The following is an 18,527-nucleotide window of genomic DNA, read 5'->3' on the forward strand; positions in this document are numbered from 1 at the left end:
TCCATCTCTGACCTTCACCTTTCCTCCCCTCTTATTACCTCCTCTCACTCCCTCTCCAAGACTTCTTCAAAACCGATCCCCAGCTATGGAACTCCCTACCACACTTTACCAGACACTCCCACAACCTTTAACCCTTCAACTGCTCCCACAAAACCCACTGTAGTATGACATGTGTTTTATTCCTAATAATAACAAGACAAGTGCCATAATAAGATAAGAGCCATATATTTTTCTAATAACTAATCTCCTTAATTTTTGGGCATAATATAATTGCGGCTTATCTGTTTTTTATACTTTAAAAGTTTATTTTTAAATAATTATAGTGAGTCTCTCTGGAATGCAGAATGTATCACAATCATATTGACTCTGCATTCCAGTTTATTTTGGTTTAATAGTTTCATTCAATAAGAGCACCCTGATCCTTAGCTCAGTGAAAAACAATCCTGCCTTAAGAGATAAATTGATTGCAAATGTTGCTTTCAACATCTTAGTATACAGAGTCTTCTGCTTAATAATGCGTTTTATTTTTACTTCTGATGAACAAACTACTTTGGGAATGGGTGCACTGATAAGGCAATGTGAAAGCACCTTTCTTAATTGGAGTGAGCCGAGTGCCCTATATAAGCTTTGTCAGGGCTCTCCAGTTGGCCACCTCTTAGTTGGTGGTGAGTAGTACTAGTGTGTTCGTGTTGGGTGTGAAAAGTACAAATGTGTATAGTCCTATATTAATAATAATATATATAATAGCCATAGTGGTGCAGCATGATTAGAAATTCATTGAATGTTACTAATTTGTCTGTTTGCTTTTCCTTTTCAGAATACATCATATTCTTCCATCTTTGGCTGTACTAAAAAGTAAGTGTCAATACATTAAAAATATACACTAAATAATGGGGATGGGTTGAGGGGCAAGGGGAAATTGTGCTACTAGCATTTTATTTCCTTTAAAATATTCCCTCCCCCGGGCTATAATTTGTCAGCCAGCCCCTGCCCGTAGTTAGGAGTTTCTGGCGTCAAGTTACGAGATATGCAATGGATAGACCTAGTAAAGGTCTTCAAGTGTGAATAGGCACTTCTGAGAATATTCCCACAGGGATAGAAAATCTCAGATAGAAAAAAACTTTTACTTGAAATAATTGCATCAACTGGGAAAACTATTCTGCAGGTATGGATTCAGCCCAGGATCCCACCATTCAAATTATTCAAAGAAAAGTTATTTCACATATTTAGAATGGACTGTTTAGAGTCTACATTAGGAAAGTCAGGTAAAAACGTTCTAGGTCCCAGATCTTCCACATCTTGATATGAGCTAAGGATCATAGCTGGAGACCCTCCTATCCAGCTCTAGGAGGGGGACAAACTTGTACACCTCCTATAGGCAAACTCTTTTATATATATATATATATATATATATATATATATATAGTGAAAAAACTGTGCTAGTTTGGTTATTACACCAGCTTGCATTGCAACAGAAAAAAGTTATAGACTTTATTATTTATTATTATATATAAATCATAACCATTATTTGCCACAAACACTTAAAAAACTTTTTTTAAAAATCAATCGTTAAACTTGAATGACCTACTTTACAATTTAGAAAACAGAATAATAGAGACGGAGCATGTTGTATCAAAGATAAAAAAAAAATATTTATTTAATTTTAGTACACATGTGGAGTAGTTGTTCCTGTTGTGTTCGCTAGGTTATTCAGGTTTAAATGATTCTTCAAAGCAATCGCATTCGTAACATATAATATAAACGGTTTCTGAACATGTTAGCAAGTTGGACATAAGTGTCTGAGGAGTGACTTGGATGCATTCTCATCTCTGAATACCACGTATATATGCATACATTTGTGTGCAACTTTTTCAATCACAATTTATGCTAATTCTTCCATCCCAAACTGAATCAGGCCCAAAGAGCTTTCATTTCAATTTATTTCCTACATGGTAAGCCCGTGTGGTCAGTGCCGCATCTATGATTTGTAAAAATACAACATTGTATGTATGTTGCTGGATTGATTGTTAATTTCCGGGGTTTTAGTTTTGGGAATTGGGGTCTAAGGCTACTAAACCATCATTCATGTGATGTTAAATGCTTACGTGTCAAAAAGGACAAAAGTATTATAGGAGTGATACCTTTATTATTATTATATTTGCTAGCTTTCAGAGCACAGAGGCCCCTTCGTCAGGCTACTTTACAAAAAAAAAACAGCATTCAGAAATCTTTATTTAATGTGGAGTAGTATTCTCTAAAGAAGCATTGTGTATCTAGGTAAGGCAATTGTGAAAAGGTAACAGTGGAAGTTGTAGGTTACAGCATATTAAAGACAACAAAAAGAGCGTCTGAGTAGAGCTGAACAATGCTCTGCTCTCTCCAGTGCCACCACATTTCTCTTTGTACCATACTTGCCAAGTTGACTCCCAAATTCCGGCTAGGTCTCCCGGAATCCCAGGAGAACAGGGCATTCTCACGCATCTGTCCACTTCCTAGTGAAGTGGGTAGGATATGCAGCCTCCATGATGCGACTCTTGGAGAATCACGCAATTTTATCCGCCCCCCCCCCCCCCCCCCCCCAACCGCTCTCCACAGTAAAATTATGAGTTTGACACGATTTCTCAAACTCCGACCCACACACGCCCTCCTCTCCCCCGACCTCCCGGAGGCCAACATTTAAAAGTTGTCAGGTATGCTTTGTACAGGCTCTCAGCACATTGCACATGGTAACAGTTGTATAGAAGATGTTGGTGACACTAATAGTATAACACTGCCCAGCTATTGAAAAATAGAGACATTTATCGGGACAGACATTCCTGTAAAATAAATATTTAAAACTTGGGACAGGGACAGGGGACAATAATACAATCATCTGCTGCATGTTTTTCAAAATGTTATTAGGACACTAACTCTGTGAAATGAGGATGTTTCATATCAATTTACTAGCAACTAATGACATCACTGCCATCAATAACAGTATACCGGCCAATCGCACTTCAGTTAGACTGACCATCAGCACTAAATAAACTATGTTCACCTATGTATATAGTTACACTGTAACTATATAAAAATGTTTAAGGCAGTACTAGAAGTAAATGTGCTCTGCTTTATATCAGTTCTAATTAAATCCTCTTAAAATAATATATTCCAGAAACCGGCAACCATGGGTGACGGTGAAATGACCGTTTTCGGCGAGGCCGCCCAGTATCTCCGTAAGAGTGAGAAAGAGAGACTGGATGCTCAAAGCAAACCTTTCGATGCCAGGAACACCTGCTACGTGGATGACCAGAAGGAACTCTACGTAAAAGGTTTAGTCACTGCTCGGGAAGATGGAAAAATCACCCTTAAAACTGACGATGGGAGGGTAATGATAATATAATATCTACAAATTACATTCCGAATTAAAACTTATATTTGCCATAATTAAAACAGAATTGTTTTCTTTTCAGACTGTAACTGCAAACGAAAGTCAGGTTTACCCGCAAAATCCTCCCAAATATGACAAAATTGAAGACATGGCCATGATGACTCACCTGAATGAGGCCTCTGTGCTGTATAACCTCAAAGAACGTTACGCAGCCTGGATGATTTACGTAAGTCTGAACTCTTTTGCTGAGTGTAATATTTATTTTATTTAATTGATCCACTGAAGTTAGGAAACATTCCGTATTGGTACAACTGTGCCATCAAATAAATGTCACTGAAATAAATAAATAATGCCAATGAAACTCTTCAAACTAAAACCATTCCTTTTATTTTCTACCTACAGATTACAATATATTCACTGTTTAGGGAGAATATACACTTGCATTCAAAATTGACACGGCAACGTTAGCAATAGCCACAATATACATTAAACACAATAATCGGCACTAGTCAGTTGGTTCCCATGAGAATGTAGACCTAGCTCACACATTTTCTTACCTGATCTTTTTGCTTTTTATTCTGGTATGTTTTGAAAGCAAGTAGCTCATGCTGTCTAGTTCAAATAGTGTAGGAGCATCCATTGCTAATTATCAGCTGCAAAGAAGAAGTGGAACAGTGGAACAAATGGGCAGCACGGTGGCTTAGTGGTTAGCACTTCTGCCTCATAGCACTGGTGTCACGAGTTTGATTCCTGACCATGGTCTTATCTGTGTGGAGTTTGTATATTCTCCCTGTGTTTGCGTGGGTTTCCTCCGGGTGCTCCGGTTTCCTCCTACACGCCAAAACATACTAGTAGCCTAATTGGCTGCTATTAAATTGACCCTAGTCTGTCTGTCTGTGTCCGCATGTTAGGGAATTTAGACTGTAAGCTCCAATGGGGCAGGGACTGATGTGAATGAGTTCTCTGCACAGCGCTGCGGAATTAGTGGCTCTAATTAAATAAATGATGATGATGATGATGATGATGAAATTGCAATTGTAAAAATCCACAATCGATTGTTAAATTCCAGACCTACTCTGGGCTTTTCTGTGTCACTGTCAACCCCTACAAGTGGCTGCCAGTGTACAACCCAGAGGTTGTTGCCGGCTACAGAGGCAAGAAGCGTATAGAAGCCCCACCACACATCTTCTCCATCTCTGATAACGCCTATCAGTTCATGTTAACAGGTACATACATTTTATTGTGTTAACTGATGCTATGTAGACATTATATTTAGTGACCACATTTTAGTATTTTGCAATAAATGCTCATCATCTTTTGGCAGATCGTGAAAATCAGTCTGTCCTGATCACGTAAGTAACTCTTCCTATATGTTGGTTAATGGTTTTTTTGCATTGTTTATTCATAAATTGTTCATTGATTCCTCTTTATGTGTTCTATCTCTCTTTTACATCCAGTGGAGAATCCGGTGCTGGAAAGACTGTAAACACCAAGCGTGTCATCCAGTACTTTGCAACAATTGCAACTATTGGAGACGCTGGTAAGAAGAAAGAAGTCAGCAACAGTTTGCAGGTAAATTCTCCCTTCCAGGCTAACTTGAATATTGATATGATCTATTTACTTGCTAAATTTGTCAATGTACAATGAATCATATGTGGACGAATTCAACACACTTTAAAGAACACAAATGAAGTACAGTATTTGCCTACTAGCCTCTATAGAGATCTGCTGATGTCACTGGTTCGTATTACCAGTGACATCTAATGCTACTTGTTCTTCATAACTTGCCCCACTGCATTAAAAATGTTATAATATGTCTTGTCAATAAAATATATGTAGAGTCACGAGATCAGGATACAGATGCCTGGACAATGAGTCCAATATAACAGGTACAAATATTACTAAAATAAGCACAAGGACACAAACAATAAAATAAAAAACAAATATTATTTTAAGAGTAAAACCGGGGTAGGGTAGATGGGAAATAAAGGATTGGGAGATAAAGGAGAATGAGAGAAAGGGGGGAGGTACAGGACTAGTGTGCAAAAAATGATTTGTCAATTTACATTAAGGGAAAGTAAGAGGTGCCTGATAATGCGCTAAAGAAAGGAACTCTAGTATGTGGTGAGGGGAGAGGGAATCTGTAGGAAAAGTTAGCCCACAGCGCATGGAAACTGACACCCTTTTAAACTACATCTTGTAGGTGCAACTACTAATTAGCCTGCTGTCTGATTGGCAGGTCAGAAAACCCGAAATGGGCATAATAAATGCTGGCCCTCCCTCTCTCTCTCTATTCACTCCAGGGAACCCTTTAATCTAGCTCTTACTTGAGCCCAAAGCTTTTGGAAAGCTGTCATTCCAACACCAACATTTTTTCCTGGAGTTCCAAACACATAAGTCAGAAATCTGGGACTTAAATACAGTCCGTCTATGACTCTGCCAGCATTATCTGTCACAGTGAAAATATTATCAGATGCAAATTATCATCTTATATTTATTATTTGTAACGGAACAAAATTACAACAGTTATGTAACTAGTGAGATGCACTGACTGAAAGTATCAAGTGCTACATTCCAGCATAGAGATTTATGGGAGTTGTTTCTTATATTATTCAATAGCTATTATTGCTTCTGTAATAGCAAACAATCAATAAAATAAGACATTTGTTACCAAGTGAAAAGCAACTAGCTGGAACTGGGAGGGTTTCCTGGTGAGCTATGCCATAGTCGTAAAATTCCTGTGCTTCTCTACACCATCCAAAATTGAAATTATTAAAAACAATTGAATTTGCCTTTTCTGTTTTTCTTGTGCGTGGTCACACGTTTGCCAAAGTAATCCTAAATTAATTTGATTGCAGAGATGCTAACCCCCCTCCTTATATATATTGACTTTAGGGTACTCTGGAGGATCAAATTATCCAGGCTAACCCTCTGCTGGAAGCCTTCGGTAACGCCAAGACTGTGAGAAATGACAACTCCTCTCGTTTTGTAAGGTTTCTTTAAAACAAAATATATTTTCTTTAATGTTTTAAATGTGATAATTTGGTAATGTGACCATGATTTCTAAGCTATTTCTGTCATGTCTAGGGAAAATTCATTAGAATCCACTTTGGAACAACTGGAAAACTGTCTTCAGCTGACATTGAAACATGTAAGACAAATATATATTTTAATAACTGCTTCACGTTGTAGATTGTTATATGTCTTTATGTGCTCATTACATTTTATATCTACAGATCTGTTGGAAAAGTCCAGAGTAACATTCCAGCTTTCAGCTGAGAGAAGCTACCACATCTTCTACCAGATCATGACCAACAAGAAACCAGAGGTTGTTGGTACGTTCACTTTTACTTACCCCCAAATATGAGGAAATGATGAGACCTGCAAACTGTATGGACTGGAGTCTAATACATAGTGCATATATATACTATAGTACATCAAACACTATAAACTTAAGAATTCCACCCTCTGGACCTCTTTTAATTTTGCACATTTTGTGAATCAATAGCATTTGGTTCTTAATTCAGTCACTGTAATATTGACATATTTAAAATATAATAAATGTTATGGGCCAGTTTGCCTGATTGAATTATATTTTTGTTTAGAGATGCTTCTTATCACCACCAACCCCTACGACTACCCTTCAATCAGTCAGGGTGAGATTGTTGTGAAGAGTATTGATGATGTGGAAGAGTTCATAGCCACCGATGTAAGTACATAAGATATTAAGACTATAAAGAGCTGTTATTTTAAATCACTAATTGCTTCTGAATATGTTTCAAAGGTTAGATAATTATGTTAGTAATTCAGTATTCATGTACAATTGTCCAACAGATTGCCATTGACATCCTAGGATTCAGCCAAGAAGAGAAGGTCGGCATCTATAAGTTGACCGGCGCTGTCATGCACCATGGCAACATGAAGTTCAAGCAGAAGCAGAGGGAGGAACAGGCCGAGCCAGACAGCGCTGACGGTTTTGTGCTTATTTTCAATCATCTTGGGCAATTATAAATATTTGCTATCCATAATTTTGTACGTTTAATCCATATCGAATGTTCTATCTCTAGTTGCTGACAAGATCTCCTACTTGATGGGTCTGAACTCTGCTGATTTGCTGAAGGCTTTGTGCTACCCAAGAGTAAAAGTCGGCAATGAGTTTGTCACCAAGGGACAGACTGTGCCACAGGTACAATAAGAGAAGAAATAAAACAGAGAGACATTGGACAAGATTATTTCCACCAGCATGTTAACAAATAGTTGTGTATTTTTTTCAGGTCTACAACAATGTAGGTGCCCTCTGCAAGTCTGTCTTTGAGAAACTCTTCTTGTGGATGGTCACCCGTATCAACCAACAGCTGGACACCAAACAGGCCAGACAGTTCTACATTGGTGTGCTGGATATTGCTGGTTTTGAAATCTTTGATGTAAGATTTTGACTTGTTCTAACCTTGTGATTTACGCAAGTCGTACCGCAGTCCTTAATTTCTGTTCTGCTACTTACAGTTTAACAGCTTGGAACAGCTCTGCATCAACTTCACCAATGAGAAGCTGCAGCAGTTCTTCAACCACCACATGTTCGTCCAGGAACAGGAGGAATACAAAAAGGAAGGTATTGAATGGGAGTTCATTGACTTTGGTATGGATCTGGCTGCCTGCATTGAGCTCATTGAGAAGGTAAGTTCATATAGACTAATACAGTTAGCCCTTAAAAATACAGTGAATAGGTATTCTGGAACTTTACAATTATGCTTTCAGCCCATGGGTATCTTCTCCATCCTTGAAGAGGAGTGCATGTTCCCCAAATCCACTGACATATCCTTCAAGAACAAGCTGTATGAACAGCATCTGGGCAAATGCAAGAACTTTGAGAAGCCCAAGCCTGGCAAAGGAAAGGCTGAAGCCCACTTCTCTCTGGTGCATTATGCTGGTACTGTGGATTACAACATCTCTGGCTGGCTCGATAAGAATAAGGACCCTCTAAACGAATCTGTTATCCAGCTCTACCAGAAGTCTTCAATGAAACTGCTGTCCTTCCTCTACTCATCCTACAATAATCCTGATGGTGAGTAATTTTATGCAACCTTTCTGTTTAAAGGTTTTATTTCAATTCTAAATAATTTTTATTGCTGTGATGACTATTACATTATTTGTAACCACCAGAGGCTAGCAGTGGTGGTGGCAAAGGAGGAAAGAAGAAGAAGGGAGGCTCTTTCCAGACCGTGTCTTGTCTCTTCCGGGTCAGTATATTTTTCAATCTGCATACATAATAAGATGCGTACGTCTGATACAGCTTTAAGTGATTGAAGTATCATTTGTAGTTTTTAGTAATTGTTAATATTGATTATTTATATAGTGCCACCAATTTACACAGCTCTGCACAGAAAATATTACACCATTTACATCAGTCACCTTACTATATTCCCTACCTCAAAAAAACACAGTAGGCCTGGGGCGTAACTAGACATTTGTGGGTTCCACAGAAAGATTTCACCAATGGTGAGAAAAACACCTATGCATATGAGATTTTGATTGGGAGGTGCCCTCTCCCCAGCTGCGGACATTGTACCAGCTGCAACCATTCTAAAATGGTAGTTTTACCTATGCATTTGGATCATTGTCAGCAACCAATTAATCTAGAAGTATGTTTATAGAACTCTTATCTTTATAGTTTAGTGTGTATGTGATAATCAGATATATCCTCTATAATTTTCCATACATTATATTTTACTTTGTGTGCTGCAGGAAAACTTGAGTAAGCTGATGACCAACTTGAGAAGCACCCACCCTCACTTTGTACGTTGTCTGATCCCCAATGAGACTAAGACACCAGGTACACTTTTGATCTTCAATTGTTTTGATCTAAACAACATTCATACTTGATTGAAATGGTTGTTCGCACTTTTAAAATAATTGTATACTGACAGGTATCATGGAGAACCAGCTGATCATCCACCAGTTGAGATGTAACGGTGTATTGGAAGGTATCAGAATCTGCAGAAAGGGATTCCCAAGCAGAATCATTTATGCTGACTTTAAGCAACGGTAGATTCCTTTAAAATGTTAAAATATTTAATCCATTTATTAATATATTTAGCAGCTACAACTTTTAACAATTTACTACATATTTAAACCTTTAAAACTGGTTAATATTGTTCTCCCATATTGTTTTATTAGTTACAAGGTGCTGAATGCCAGCGCAATTCCAGATGGGCAGTTTATAGACAGCAAGAAGGCGTCTGAGAAGCTCCTGGGCTCAATTGATGTTGATCACAGTCAATACAAATTTGGACATACTAAGGTACACAATAACTGTAAGACACATTGGTAAATCCAGCCTTTTCTTTTCTTTAAGTAATCAATTTTTTTTCTCACTGAAGGTGTTCTTTAAAGCTGGTCTTCTCGGTACCTTGGAAGAAATGAGAGATGAAAAGTTGGCACAACTGATCACCCATACTCAGGCTCTTTGCAGAGGTTACTTAATGAGAGTTGAGTTTAAGAAGATGATGGAGAGAAGGTAACATTGATGTTGTTTTGCAAAAATACACTAGAAATGTAATAGTTTTAAAAACAAAAACCTTACATTATATCCATTTCTCCAACAGGGAGGCACTATTTGTCATCCAGTATAATGTCAGATCCTTCATGAATGTCAAACATTGGCCATGGATGAAGCTGTATTTCAAGATTAAGCCACTTCTACAGAGTGCTGAAAATGAGAAGGAGATGGCAAACATAAAAGAGGAGTTTGAGAAGACCAAAGAAGCTCTGGCCAAGGCAGAAGCCAAAAGGAAGGAGCTAGAGGAGAAATTGGTTGCCCTGGTGCAAGAGAAGAATGAATTGCTTCTACAATCCCAATCGGTAGGAAACTTTACATACAAGTTTATTTTAGAAATATCTTGTTATCATATCACCAAAAAACATAGTTGCTTAACATGTATTTTATATGCTTTAGGGAAATGAAACACTGGCTGATGCTGAGGAGAGATGTGAAGGTCTTATTAAGAACAAGATACAACAAGAATCAACGATCAAGGAGCTCATTGAGAGGCTTGAAGATGAGGAAGAAAGCAATGCTGAGCTGACAGCTAAGAAAAGAAAATTGGAGGATGAATGTTCTGAGCTGAAGAAAGACATTGATGACTTGGAACTTACTTTGGCTAAAGTAGAAAAGGAAAAACATGCCACAGAAAACAAGGTATAGTCAACTGAAAAGATATACCGGACTTCCAATATATTGCATAACAGAATGTTCTAAGCTCATATTTCTCCCTTTATTTCTAGGTTAAAAACCTAACTGAAGAATTGGCAACTCTCGATGAAAATGTATCCAAAGTCTCAAAGGAGAAGAAGGCTCTACAGGAAGCTCACCAACAAACACTTGATGACCTTCAGGCTGAAGAAGACAAAGTCAATTCTTTAACCAAAGCCAAGACAAAGCTGGAACAGCAAGTAGATGATGTAAGTGATTGTAAAAATAGTGTGTTGAAATCATTCTACATATTTGAACAATCTCCATGTATAATAAGGAAATTAAATATTTTGTATTCATGTAGTTGGAAGGTTCCCTGGAGCAAGAGAAGAAACTTCGTCTTGATCTTGAGAGGGCCAAGAGGAAGCTTGAAGGTGACCTCAAACTGTCCCAGGAAACAGTCATGGATCTTGAGAATGAGAAACAGCAATCAGATGAAAAACTTAAAAAGTGGGTATTTCCTATTTTATTTTCCAGTGACAGAAGACTTAATTAGGCTGATGGGAACATTGTGTAACCTGTATTTCCTGACATCCACAGGAAGGACTTTGAAATTAGCCAGCTCCAAGGAAAGATAGAGGATGAGCAAGCATTGGGATCGCAACTGCAGAAAAAGATTAAGGAACTGCTGGTATGTAACTGGCTGACAAAATAATGTCTTAATTCTGTACGTCACATATTTTGTTCAATGTAAATAATCAACTGCTGTTTTCTAGGCTCATATTGAAGAGTTTGAGGAGGAAATTGAAGCTGAACGGGCAGCTCGAGCCAAGGTTGAAAAACAGAGGGCTGATCTCTCCAGAGAACTGGAGGAAATTAGTGAAAGGCTTGAAGAGGCTGGAGGTGCGACATCTGCCCAGATTGAGATGAATAAAAAGCGAGAAGCTGAGTTCCAGAAATTGAGACATGATTTAGACCAATCCACCCTCCAGCATGAAGCTGTAGCAGCTGCCTTGCGCAAGAAGCATGCTGACAGTGTTGCTGAGCTTGGGGAGCAGGTAGATAACCTGCAGCGTGTCAAACAGAAACTAGAGAAAGAGAAGAGCGAGCTGAAGATGGAAGTTGATGACCTTGCCAGCAACATGGAAAGCATCTCTAAATCTAAGGTACAACAATCTCCATATCTTTTGTTTTTTTTATTTATTGTTGTCCTTGAGATATGAAAATAATAACATGAATATTGTTTTTCGGAAGGCAAACCTTGAGAAAGTGAACCGTGTGCTTGAGGATCAACTCAGTGAAGTGAAGGCCAAGGATGACCAACATCAGCGTTTGATTAATGACCTTACTAACAAAAAGGCTCGTTTCCAAACTGAGAATGGTAGAGTGAAATTTTATGATTATCATTATTAACAGTACTATACTTAGGTTATCCATCCTTTTACTCTTTCAGATATCAGCACAATAAGAGTATTGAAGTAAACTACAATAAATAAAAATTTCCAGCATTGTAGCGAAACAACTATTGCTTGCTACAACACATTCTAATGGGATATATTTTATAGTTTGTTCATGCTCAATCTAAATGAACTAGAAGATCTGTTTTTGATAGATATGTTTTTGAAATAATCTCATTGTGTTTAAAACTGTATGACTTTGATTTTTGTTTAATTCCAGGTGAGCTGTCTCGTCAACTCGAAGAGAAGGAATCTCTGATTTCTCAGTTCTCCAGAGGAAAGCAGGGATTCACCCAGCAGCTTGAGGAACTCAAGAGACAACTCGAGGAGGAATCAAAGGTAATAATTCAATGTTGTTCTGATAAGATTCAAAATGTTTAACATGACACTATCCATATTTCAACAAACAAAACTTATCTGTAAATTCCAGGCTAAGAACGCCCTTGCCCACGCCCTGCAATCTTCCCGCCATGACAATGACCTGCTTCGGGAGCAATATGATGAGGAACAGGAAGCCAAAGCTGAGTTACAGCGATCTTTGTCTAAAGCTAATGGTGAAGTTGCCCAATGGAGGACCAAATATGAAACTGATGCCATTCAGCGCACAGAGGAGCTGGAAGAGGCCAAGTACGTTGTAACTAGAGATGGGCGGGCTCGGTTCCCCGAGATCCGAACCCACCCGAACTTTGCCTATCCGAGTACCGAGCCAAGCAGGCTCGGTACTCTCCCGCCCATTCGGAATCGAAATCGAGGCAAAACATCATTGTGACGTAGTCGGATCTCAGAGCTCGGTTCTCGCGGTATTTGAAATGCATAAATACCAGCCTCCACAGCAATCCATCGCCATTTGACAGAGGGAGAGAGCAGGGTTAGGTCACAGGCTGTATTAGAGCAGGGACAGAGCAATAATTGTATACTTTCAATTTTTATTGAAATTTTGCCAGCAATTCTATTAGCAATTGTTAGAGGAGGATAGAGGAGGCTTTTTTTTTTTCAATATTTTGCACTACAAGTACTTTGGGGTGTCCCATATTCCCCAGTGTGATACAATAATTTTTCTGGCTGCCAAAAGTCATATTTAGCAGCATTATCTAATACAATATTTTGCACTACAAGTACTTTGGGGTGTCCCATATTCCCCAGTGTTAAACACTAATTTTTCTGGCTGCCAAAAATCATATTTAGCAGCATTATCTATACATTATTTTGCACTACAAGTGCTTTGGGGTGTCCCATATTCCCCAGTGTGAAACACTAATTTTTCTGGCTGTAAAAGGTGATATCTAGCAGCAGTATCTAATGAATATTTTGCACTACAAGTGGTTTGGGCTCATTAAAATGGATTCAAAGCAGTCCACATATGAGCAGAATCAGCAAGCAGGTGCTGGCACCAGTCCTGATGGTAGTCTTTCCTGTACGTCATCTGGTAAAGCCTATGTAAAAGTACATAGTCTTTTTAAATCAGGGAAAAAAACACACCCAAACAAATATAAGTATACTTATAAGTATAAGTATAAGTATAAGTGTAGGGTGCAATCTACTCCCAAATAGGAAAGGGACTTGGGGCATTTTGTATATCATGTACAGTCTTGAAAGGCTGCTGTTTGGGCAATTTCTCAATAAGGGTAGGGTGTCATACACAGACTGACCCCAAACTGGCTTTGTCCATTTCAATTTATATTGTACAGTCTATAACGGCTGAATTATTTACTATTTTCTACAAGTGGAGGGGGGCCTATAGAGACAGAAACCAAACTGCCTTTGTCCATTTCAATTTATATTGTACAGTCTATACCTGCTGAATTTTTTAATATTTTCTACAAGTGGAGGGGGGGCCTATACAGACAGAAACCAAACTGCCTTTGTCCATTTCTTTATATATTTAACTATAAGTGTAGGGTGTAATATACACCCAAAGACGATGGCTGCATTGCCAATAGGCATAGATGGAGAGGAAGACAATCTGGTTTGTGTGTAGAATTCATGATGGCCTACCAGGAATTAAACTGTTTTTTTTCATAATTTATTAGCTTTACAATTACCTTACTTATCCAAGAAACAGGTGGAGCACTAAATTAGGTTATTTTAGGCCAAAAATAATTGATTTTTAAACAAAATTGCAAAACAAAACCAAACAAAACCAAAACCTAAACACGCAAGGGTGGCTTTGCCAAAACCAAAACCCGAAGGTAATCCAGATCCAAAACCAAAACCAAAACACGGGGGCCAGTGACCATCTCTAGTTGTAACCAAGCACACATGGCTAATATACAAACTCTGAATACTTTCCTAAAAATAATGTTTTGTGCTGCACTTACAGGAAGAAGCTGGCTCAGCGCTTGATGGATGCTGAGGAACAAGTGGAGGCTGTGAACTCCAAATCTGCCTCCTTGGAAAAGACCAAGCAGAGGCTGCAGGCTGAGGTGGAGGACCTTATGACTGATGTGGAGAGAGCAAACAGTGCAGCAGCCGCTCTTGATAAGAAGCAGAGGAACTTTGATAAGGTATAAATGCAAATAAAAACATTATGACTTACGGGTAGGGTACATTATTCCCACCCTGTAAATGTGCACACTTAATCTGCAGCATTAAAAGACCAATGCCGCCGGGTCCGGCAGCTATACCCCGCGCCCCTGTGGCATTGGCCTTTTAATGTCTGCTTTGTGATTGGCGACATTGTGAAAGTCGCCCGTCACACTGACGACATTGTCCACCTGTCTATACACTGCAAGGGTCGGCATGGAGCTTGCAAACATTTTAATGTCGGCAGGTTAAGTGCCGACATTTACATGGGCGGAATAATGACTGTGACATACCTTATGACTGTGCAATGTGTACATTTGTTATTAATAATCGCAATAGGTTCTAGTAGAATGGAAGCAGAAATACGAGGAGGGTCAGGCTGAACTGGAGACTGCTCAGAAAGAGGTCCGCAGCTACAGCACTGAGATCTTCAAGATGAAGAATGCTTATGAAGAGGCTCTGGAACAAGTTGAAACCCTGAAACGTGAAAACAAGAATCTGCAACGTACGGTTATTTCTGAAAATCAAAACTTTACTTTAAACTGTTGACTTCATACAAGTTTACTCACATTTTAGTATTTAAACAGCTCATATATTTACTGATCAACAATCATATCTCTGAATAGCTTTAGATTTTACTGGAGGATAAATAAACATTAATTTATTTATGATCTCAATATTTATTTGGTTATTTACTTTACAGAGGAGATTTCAGATCTGACTGAACAGATTGGTGAGAGTGGAAAATCTATTAATGAACTAGAGAAGGCCAAGAAGCAGACTGAGCAGGAAAAAATTGACATACACTCTGCCCTGGAGGAAGCTGAGGTATGGGACTAGAACAGTATTCCGCAGAGTATTACTATTGACACATAATAGTATTATAGTATTTGTTTCTGTTATTATGAGTTAGCCTAAGTGTTACTTTATCTATTTTTCTAAAGGGATCATTGGAATATGAAGAAGCCAAAATCCTGCGTGTCCAGCTTGAGCTGAACCAGATCAAATCTGAGGTGGACAGGAAGATTGCAGAGAAGGACGAGGAGATCGATCAGCTGAAGAGAAACAGCCAGAGATCCATTGACACAATTCAGAGCACATTGGACTCTGAAATCAGAAGCAGAAATGATGCTCTGAGACTGAAGAAGAAGATGGAAGGCGACTTGAATGAACTTGAGATCCAGCTCAGCCATGCCAACCGCCAGGCTGCAGAGTCACAAAAACAACTCAGAAACGTGCAGACACAACTGAAGGTATTCCTAACAAAAAGCATCATCTGACATGTAGCTTAGTGTTCACAATATACAAGTTACTGATCAAACTATTCAACAGATTTAGTTTAGATATTATGAAACTCACAGTCCTTCTATTACTGTGGCTAGTTTCTGTAGCTTCCACCCTTCTTTATTTTATCCTACTCTTCTTGCTAAACAAACAATACACTGTCAGCTCATGCATTTAATTGCCTCAGTACCTATGATATTGTAACAAATTTGTCTAACAGGATGCCCAATTGCAATTGGATGATGCCGTGAGGGCACAGGAGGATCTGAAGGAACAGATGGCTGTGAATGAACATAGAAATAACCTGCAACAGGTTGAAATTGAGGAGAACAGGTCTGCCCTGGAACAGACAGAGAGATCTCGCAAGATCGCAGAACAGGAACTTCTGGATGCCAGTGAACGTGTTCAGCTTCTGCACTCACAGGTAAGGTCTGCTACTGATCATCACTGGAGGAGCATTAATTAATTTTGTATAGATAATATAGTAAATTACATATTTTCTTCTCCAGAATACCAGCCTTATCAACAGCAAGAAGAAACTGGAAAGTGATAGTGCTCAGCTCCAGAATGAAGTTGAGGAAGTTGTCCAGGAATCTATAAATGCTGAAGAGAAAGCCAAGAAGGCCATCACAGATGTACGTGTTCTCTTTCATACTGCCGTTAATCACATATACATTTTTATTGAATGCCTCAACATATTTCTTCTTTGCTTAAGGCTGCACTCATGGCAGAGGAGCTGAAGAAGGAGCAGGACACCAGCGCCCACTTGGAAAGGATGAAGAAGAACCTTGAACAGACAGTGAAGGACCTGCAGCATCGTCTGGAAGAAGCTGAACAGCTGGCAATGAAGGGTGGCAAGAAGCAGCTTCAGAAACTAGAGTCCAGAGTAAGTGCACTTTATACAGTGTTGGGGACAATGTAAGTGATTGTATAAGTAGCAAATGTTACATTTTTATTATGACATCCACAGGTGCGTGAACTGGAAAATGAACTGGAGAATGAACAAAAACGTGGTGTTGAGGCAATTAAAGGTGTTCGCAAATACGAGAGAAGAGTAAAAGAACTGACCTACCAGGTAAAGACCTTTATTTTTAAATAAAGTGAGATGTGTCATTCAAGAAACTTACATAACCATCAAAGGCCTGTGTGATTAGTGGTTTTAGTAAACATAATGCTAAATTCTGAATATCCTCTTTTTCCAGACTGAAGAAGACAAGAAGAACAGTCTGAGATTACAGGATCTGGTTGACAAACTGCAGCTGAAAGTAAAGGCCTACAAGAGACAGGCTGAGGAATCTGTGAGTAAAATCCTGTTACATTTCATGTTATTTGGTCATGAGTTTAGGTTATTTAAAGGTGCCTGTAATACTTTGTCAATTGTTCTTTGATTCTTCTCTACTGCAATTAATAGGAGGAACAGGCCAATGCTCACCTGGGCCGCTTCAGGAAGGTACAACATGAGCTTGCAGAGGCAGAGGAGAGGGCCGACATTGCAGAGTCCCAAGTGAACAAATTGAGGACCAAGAGCCGTGATATTGGTGGAAAGGTAAGACGTTCAACACTTATCGCCTTTACTTTAATTTTCCGCCAGATATATAAAATTAACACATTAATTAACTTGTGTATCTACAGAAAGAAAGAGAAGGATGAACGGTAATGAACAGAAGATTGAGGTACTCTCAAAATGGGAATTTCTCAGTCAGCAGCATGTCTACCCTTCCGGGAAACCTAGAATAGTTTTATTCATCTCCAAAATAAATTTCATATTTGAAATTTGTACAGTTGTGTCATGCTGCCTTTATATAGCACAGTATGGTATAAAGGGGATTTTTGAAACTTGGTCATTAAGAGTAACTAAAATTGTCAAAAACTATAGGCTTGACAAAATGGTATTAACGGCTAGGTGTGCATTGCGTTTACTGATTGAGCAATGCATTCTGAATTTATTAATATCACATAATCTGTTATAGCCTGTCTCTTGAATACATACTAATGACTTAATGAATCAAGCACAAAACTGTTTAGGCAAGACAATAAGTTGAATGTTAAGAATAGTGGGGACATTTACAATAATGACGTTAAAGTTGCCTCTAACTTGGATGAAAAGAAGATACTTATAGCTGACAGATAAAATTTGTCAATAATTGTAAATAAATAATATAAAATTGATTAGTTAACATATGTACAGATAAACACATGACCCAAGGCCAGTGGTGAAACTCGAAGCCTTTACAGGGTTTCACTGCACAAGTGTCAGGCATCCACTTATACTCAAAAAAGCAGAGCGAGGTCCTCCGAAGCAAATGGCCCTGAACCACTCGGCTCACCTAGATGTTGCTATAGGTCCCAGTGACTTAGTAGAGTACACCTGAGTAAGACATTACTGTTGCTATGTGCCAGCTTCCCATTTACCCATTATGTGGCCATTGAACAATGTGAAAAACAGAAATTATTTTGAATGAATTATTTATGGTTACATTCTGTGCTGTCCAATATTAACAAGAAAAAGATGCCTTTCTGTTATAGCGTATGTTATTATTTCTAAAAATATGGTTTAATATAAGAGGTGCCTTCCATTGGAAAGCCTTGGAGGGCCTCCATTTGGACTTTTCTGCTTTAGTTAATCAAATCTCATTCATATGAAATATTAAAGTATTTTTAGGTGATGTTATAAACCCCAAACAATAACTCTATTTGATTATGCAAT

The 18,527-nt window shown here is 38.5% G+C and overlaps 1 protein-coding gene and 1 long non-coding RNA gene across 2 annotated transcripts in view; one reads left to right on the plus strand and one right to left on the minus strand.

Moving 5' to 3' along the window:
* The first annotated feature begins 3,163 nt into the window (after nucleotides 1-3,163).
* On the plus strand, nucleotides 3,164-17,562 carry LOC142100938 (myosin heavy chain, skeletal muscle, adult-like). The gene is made up of 39 exons (XM_075184861.1): nucleotides 3,164-3,364; nucleotides 3,450-3,593; nucleotides 4,437-4,593; nucleotides 4,692-4,719; nucleotides 4,825-4,939; nucleotides 6,263-6,355; nucleotides 6,455-6,518; nucleotides 6,604-6,702; nucleotides 6,973-7,076; nucleotides 7,202-7,340; nucleotides 7,435-7,553; nucleotides 7,642-7,791; nucleotides 7,871-8,041; nucleotides 8,123-8,433; nucleotides 8,538-8,604; nucleotides 9,110-9,197; nucleotides 9,292-9,409; nucleotides 9,542-9,665; nucleotides 9,745-9,881; nucleotides 9,970-10,225; nucleotides 10,320-10,562; nucleotides 10,649-10,825; nucleotides 10,921-11,066; nucleotides 11,157-11,247; nucleotides 11,333-11,722; nucleotides 11,811-11,937; nucleotides 12,234-12,352; nucleotides 12,444-12,640; nucleotides 14,334-14,517; nucleotides 14,876-15,041; nucleotides 15,240-15,364; nucleotides 15,481-15,789; nucleotides 16,041-16,244; nucleotides 16,330-16,455; nucleotides 16,536-16,706; nucleotides 16,791-16,895; nucleotides 17,023-17,118; nucleotides 17,232-17,366; nucleotides 17,453-17,562. The coding sequence occupies exons 1-39, from the start codon at nucleotides 3,164-3,166 to the stop codon at nucleotides 17,468-17,470; spliced, it is 5,814 nt and encodes a 1,937-aa protein (XP_075040962.1). The 3' UTR covers nucleotides 17,471-17,562.
* The window catches only part of LOC142100942 (uncharacterized), a 49,318-nt gene continuing 34,377 nt past the window's right edge, over nucleotides 3,587-18,527 (minus strand). The window contains exon 3 of the long non-coding RNA XR_012678946.1: nucleotides 3,587-3,700. This is a non-coding gene — a long non-coding RNA (uncharacterized LOC142100942). The remainder of the gene's footprint in view (nucleotides 3,701-18,527) is intronic.

The sequence above is a fragment of the Mixophyes fleayi genome, chromosome 9 (genome assembly GCF_038048845.1).
Source record: "Mixophyes fleayi isolate aMixFle1 chromosome 9, aMixFle1.hap1, whole genome shotgun sequence".
In the NCBI taxonomy this organism is placed as follows: Eukaryota; Metazoa; Chordata; class Amphibia; order Anura; family Limnodynastidae; genus Mixophyes; species Mixophyes fleayi.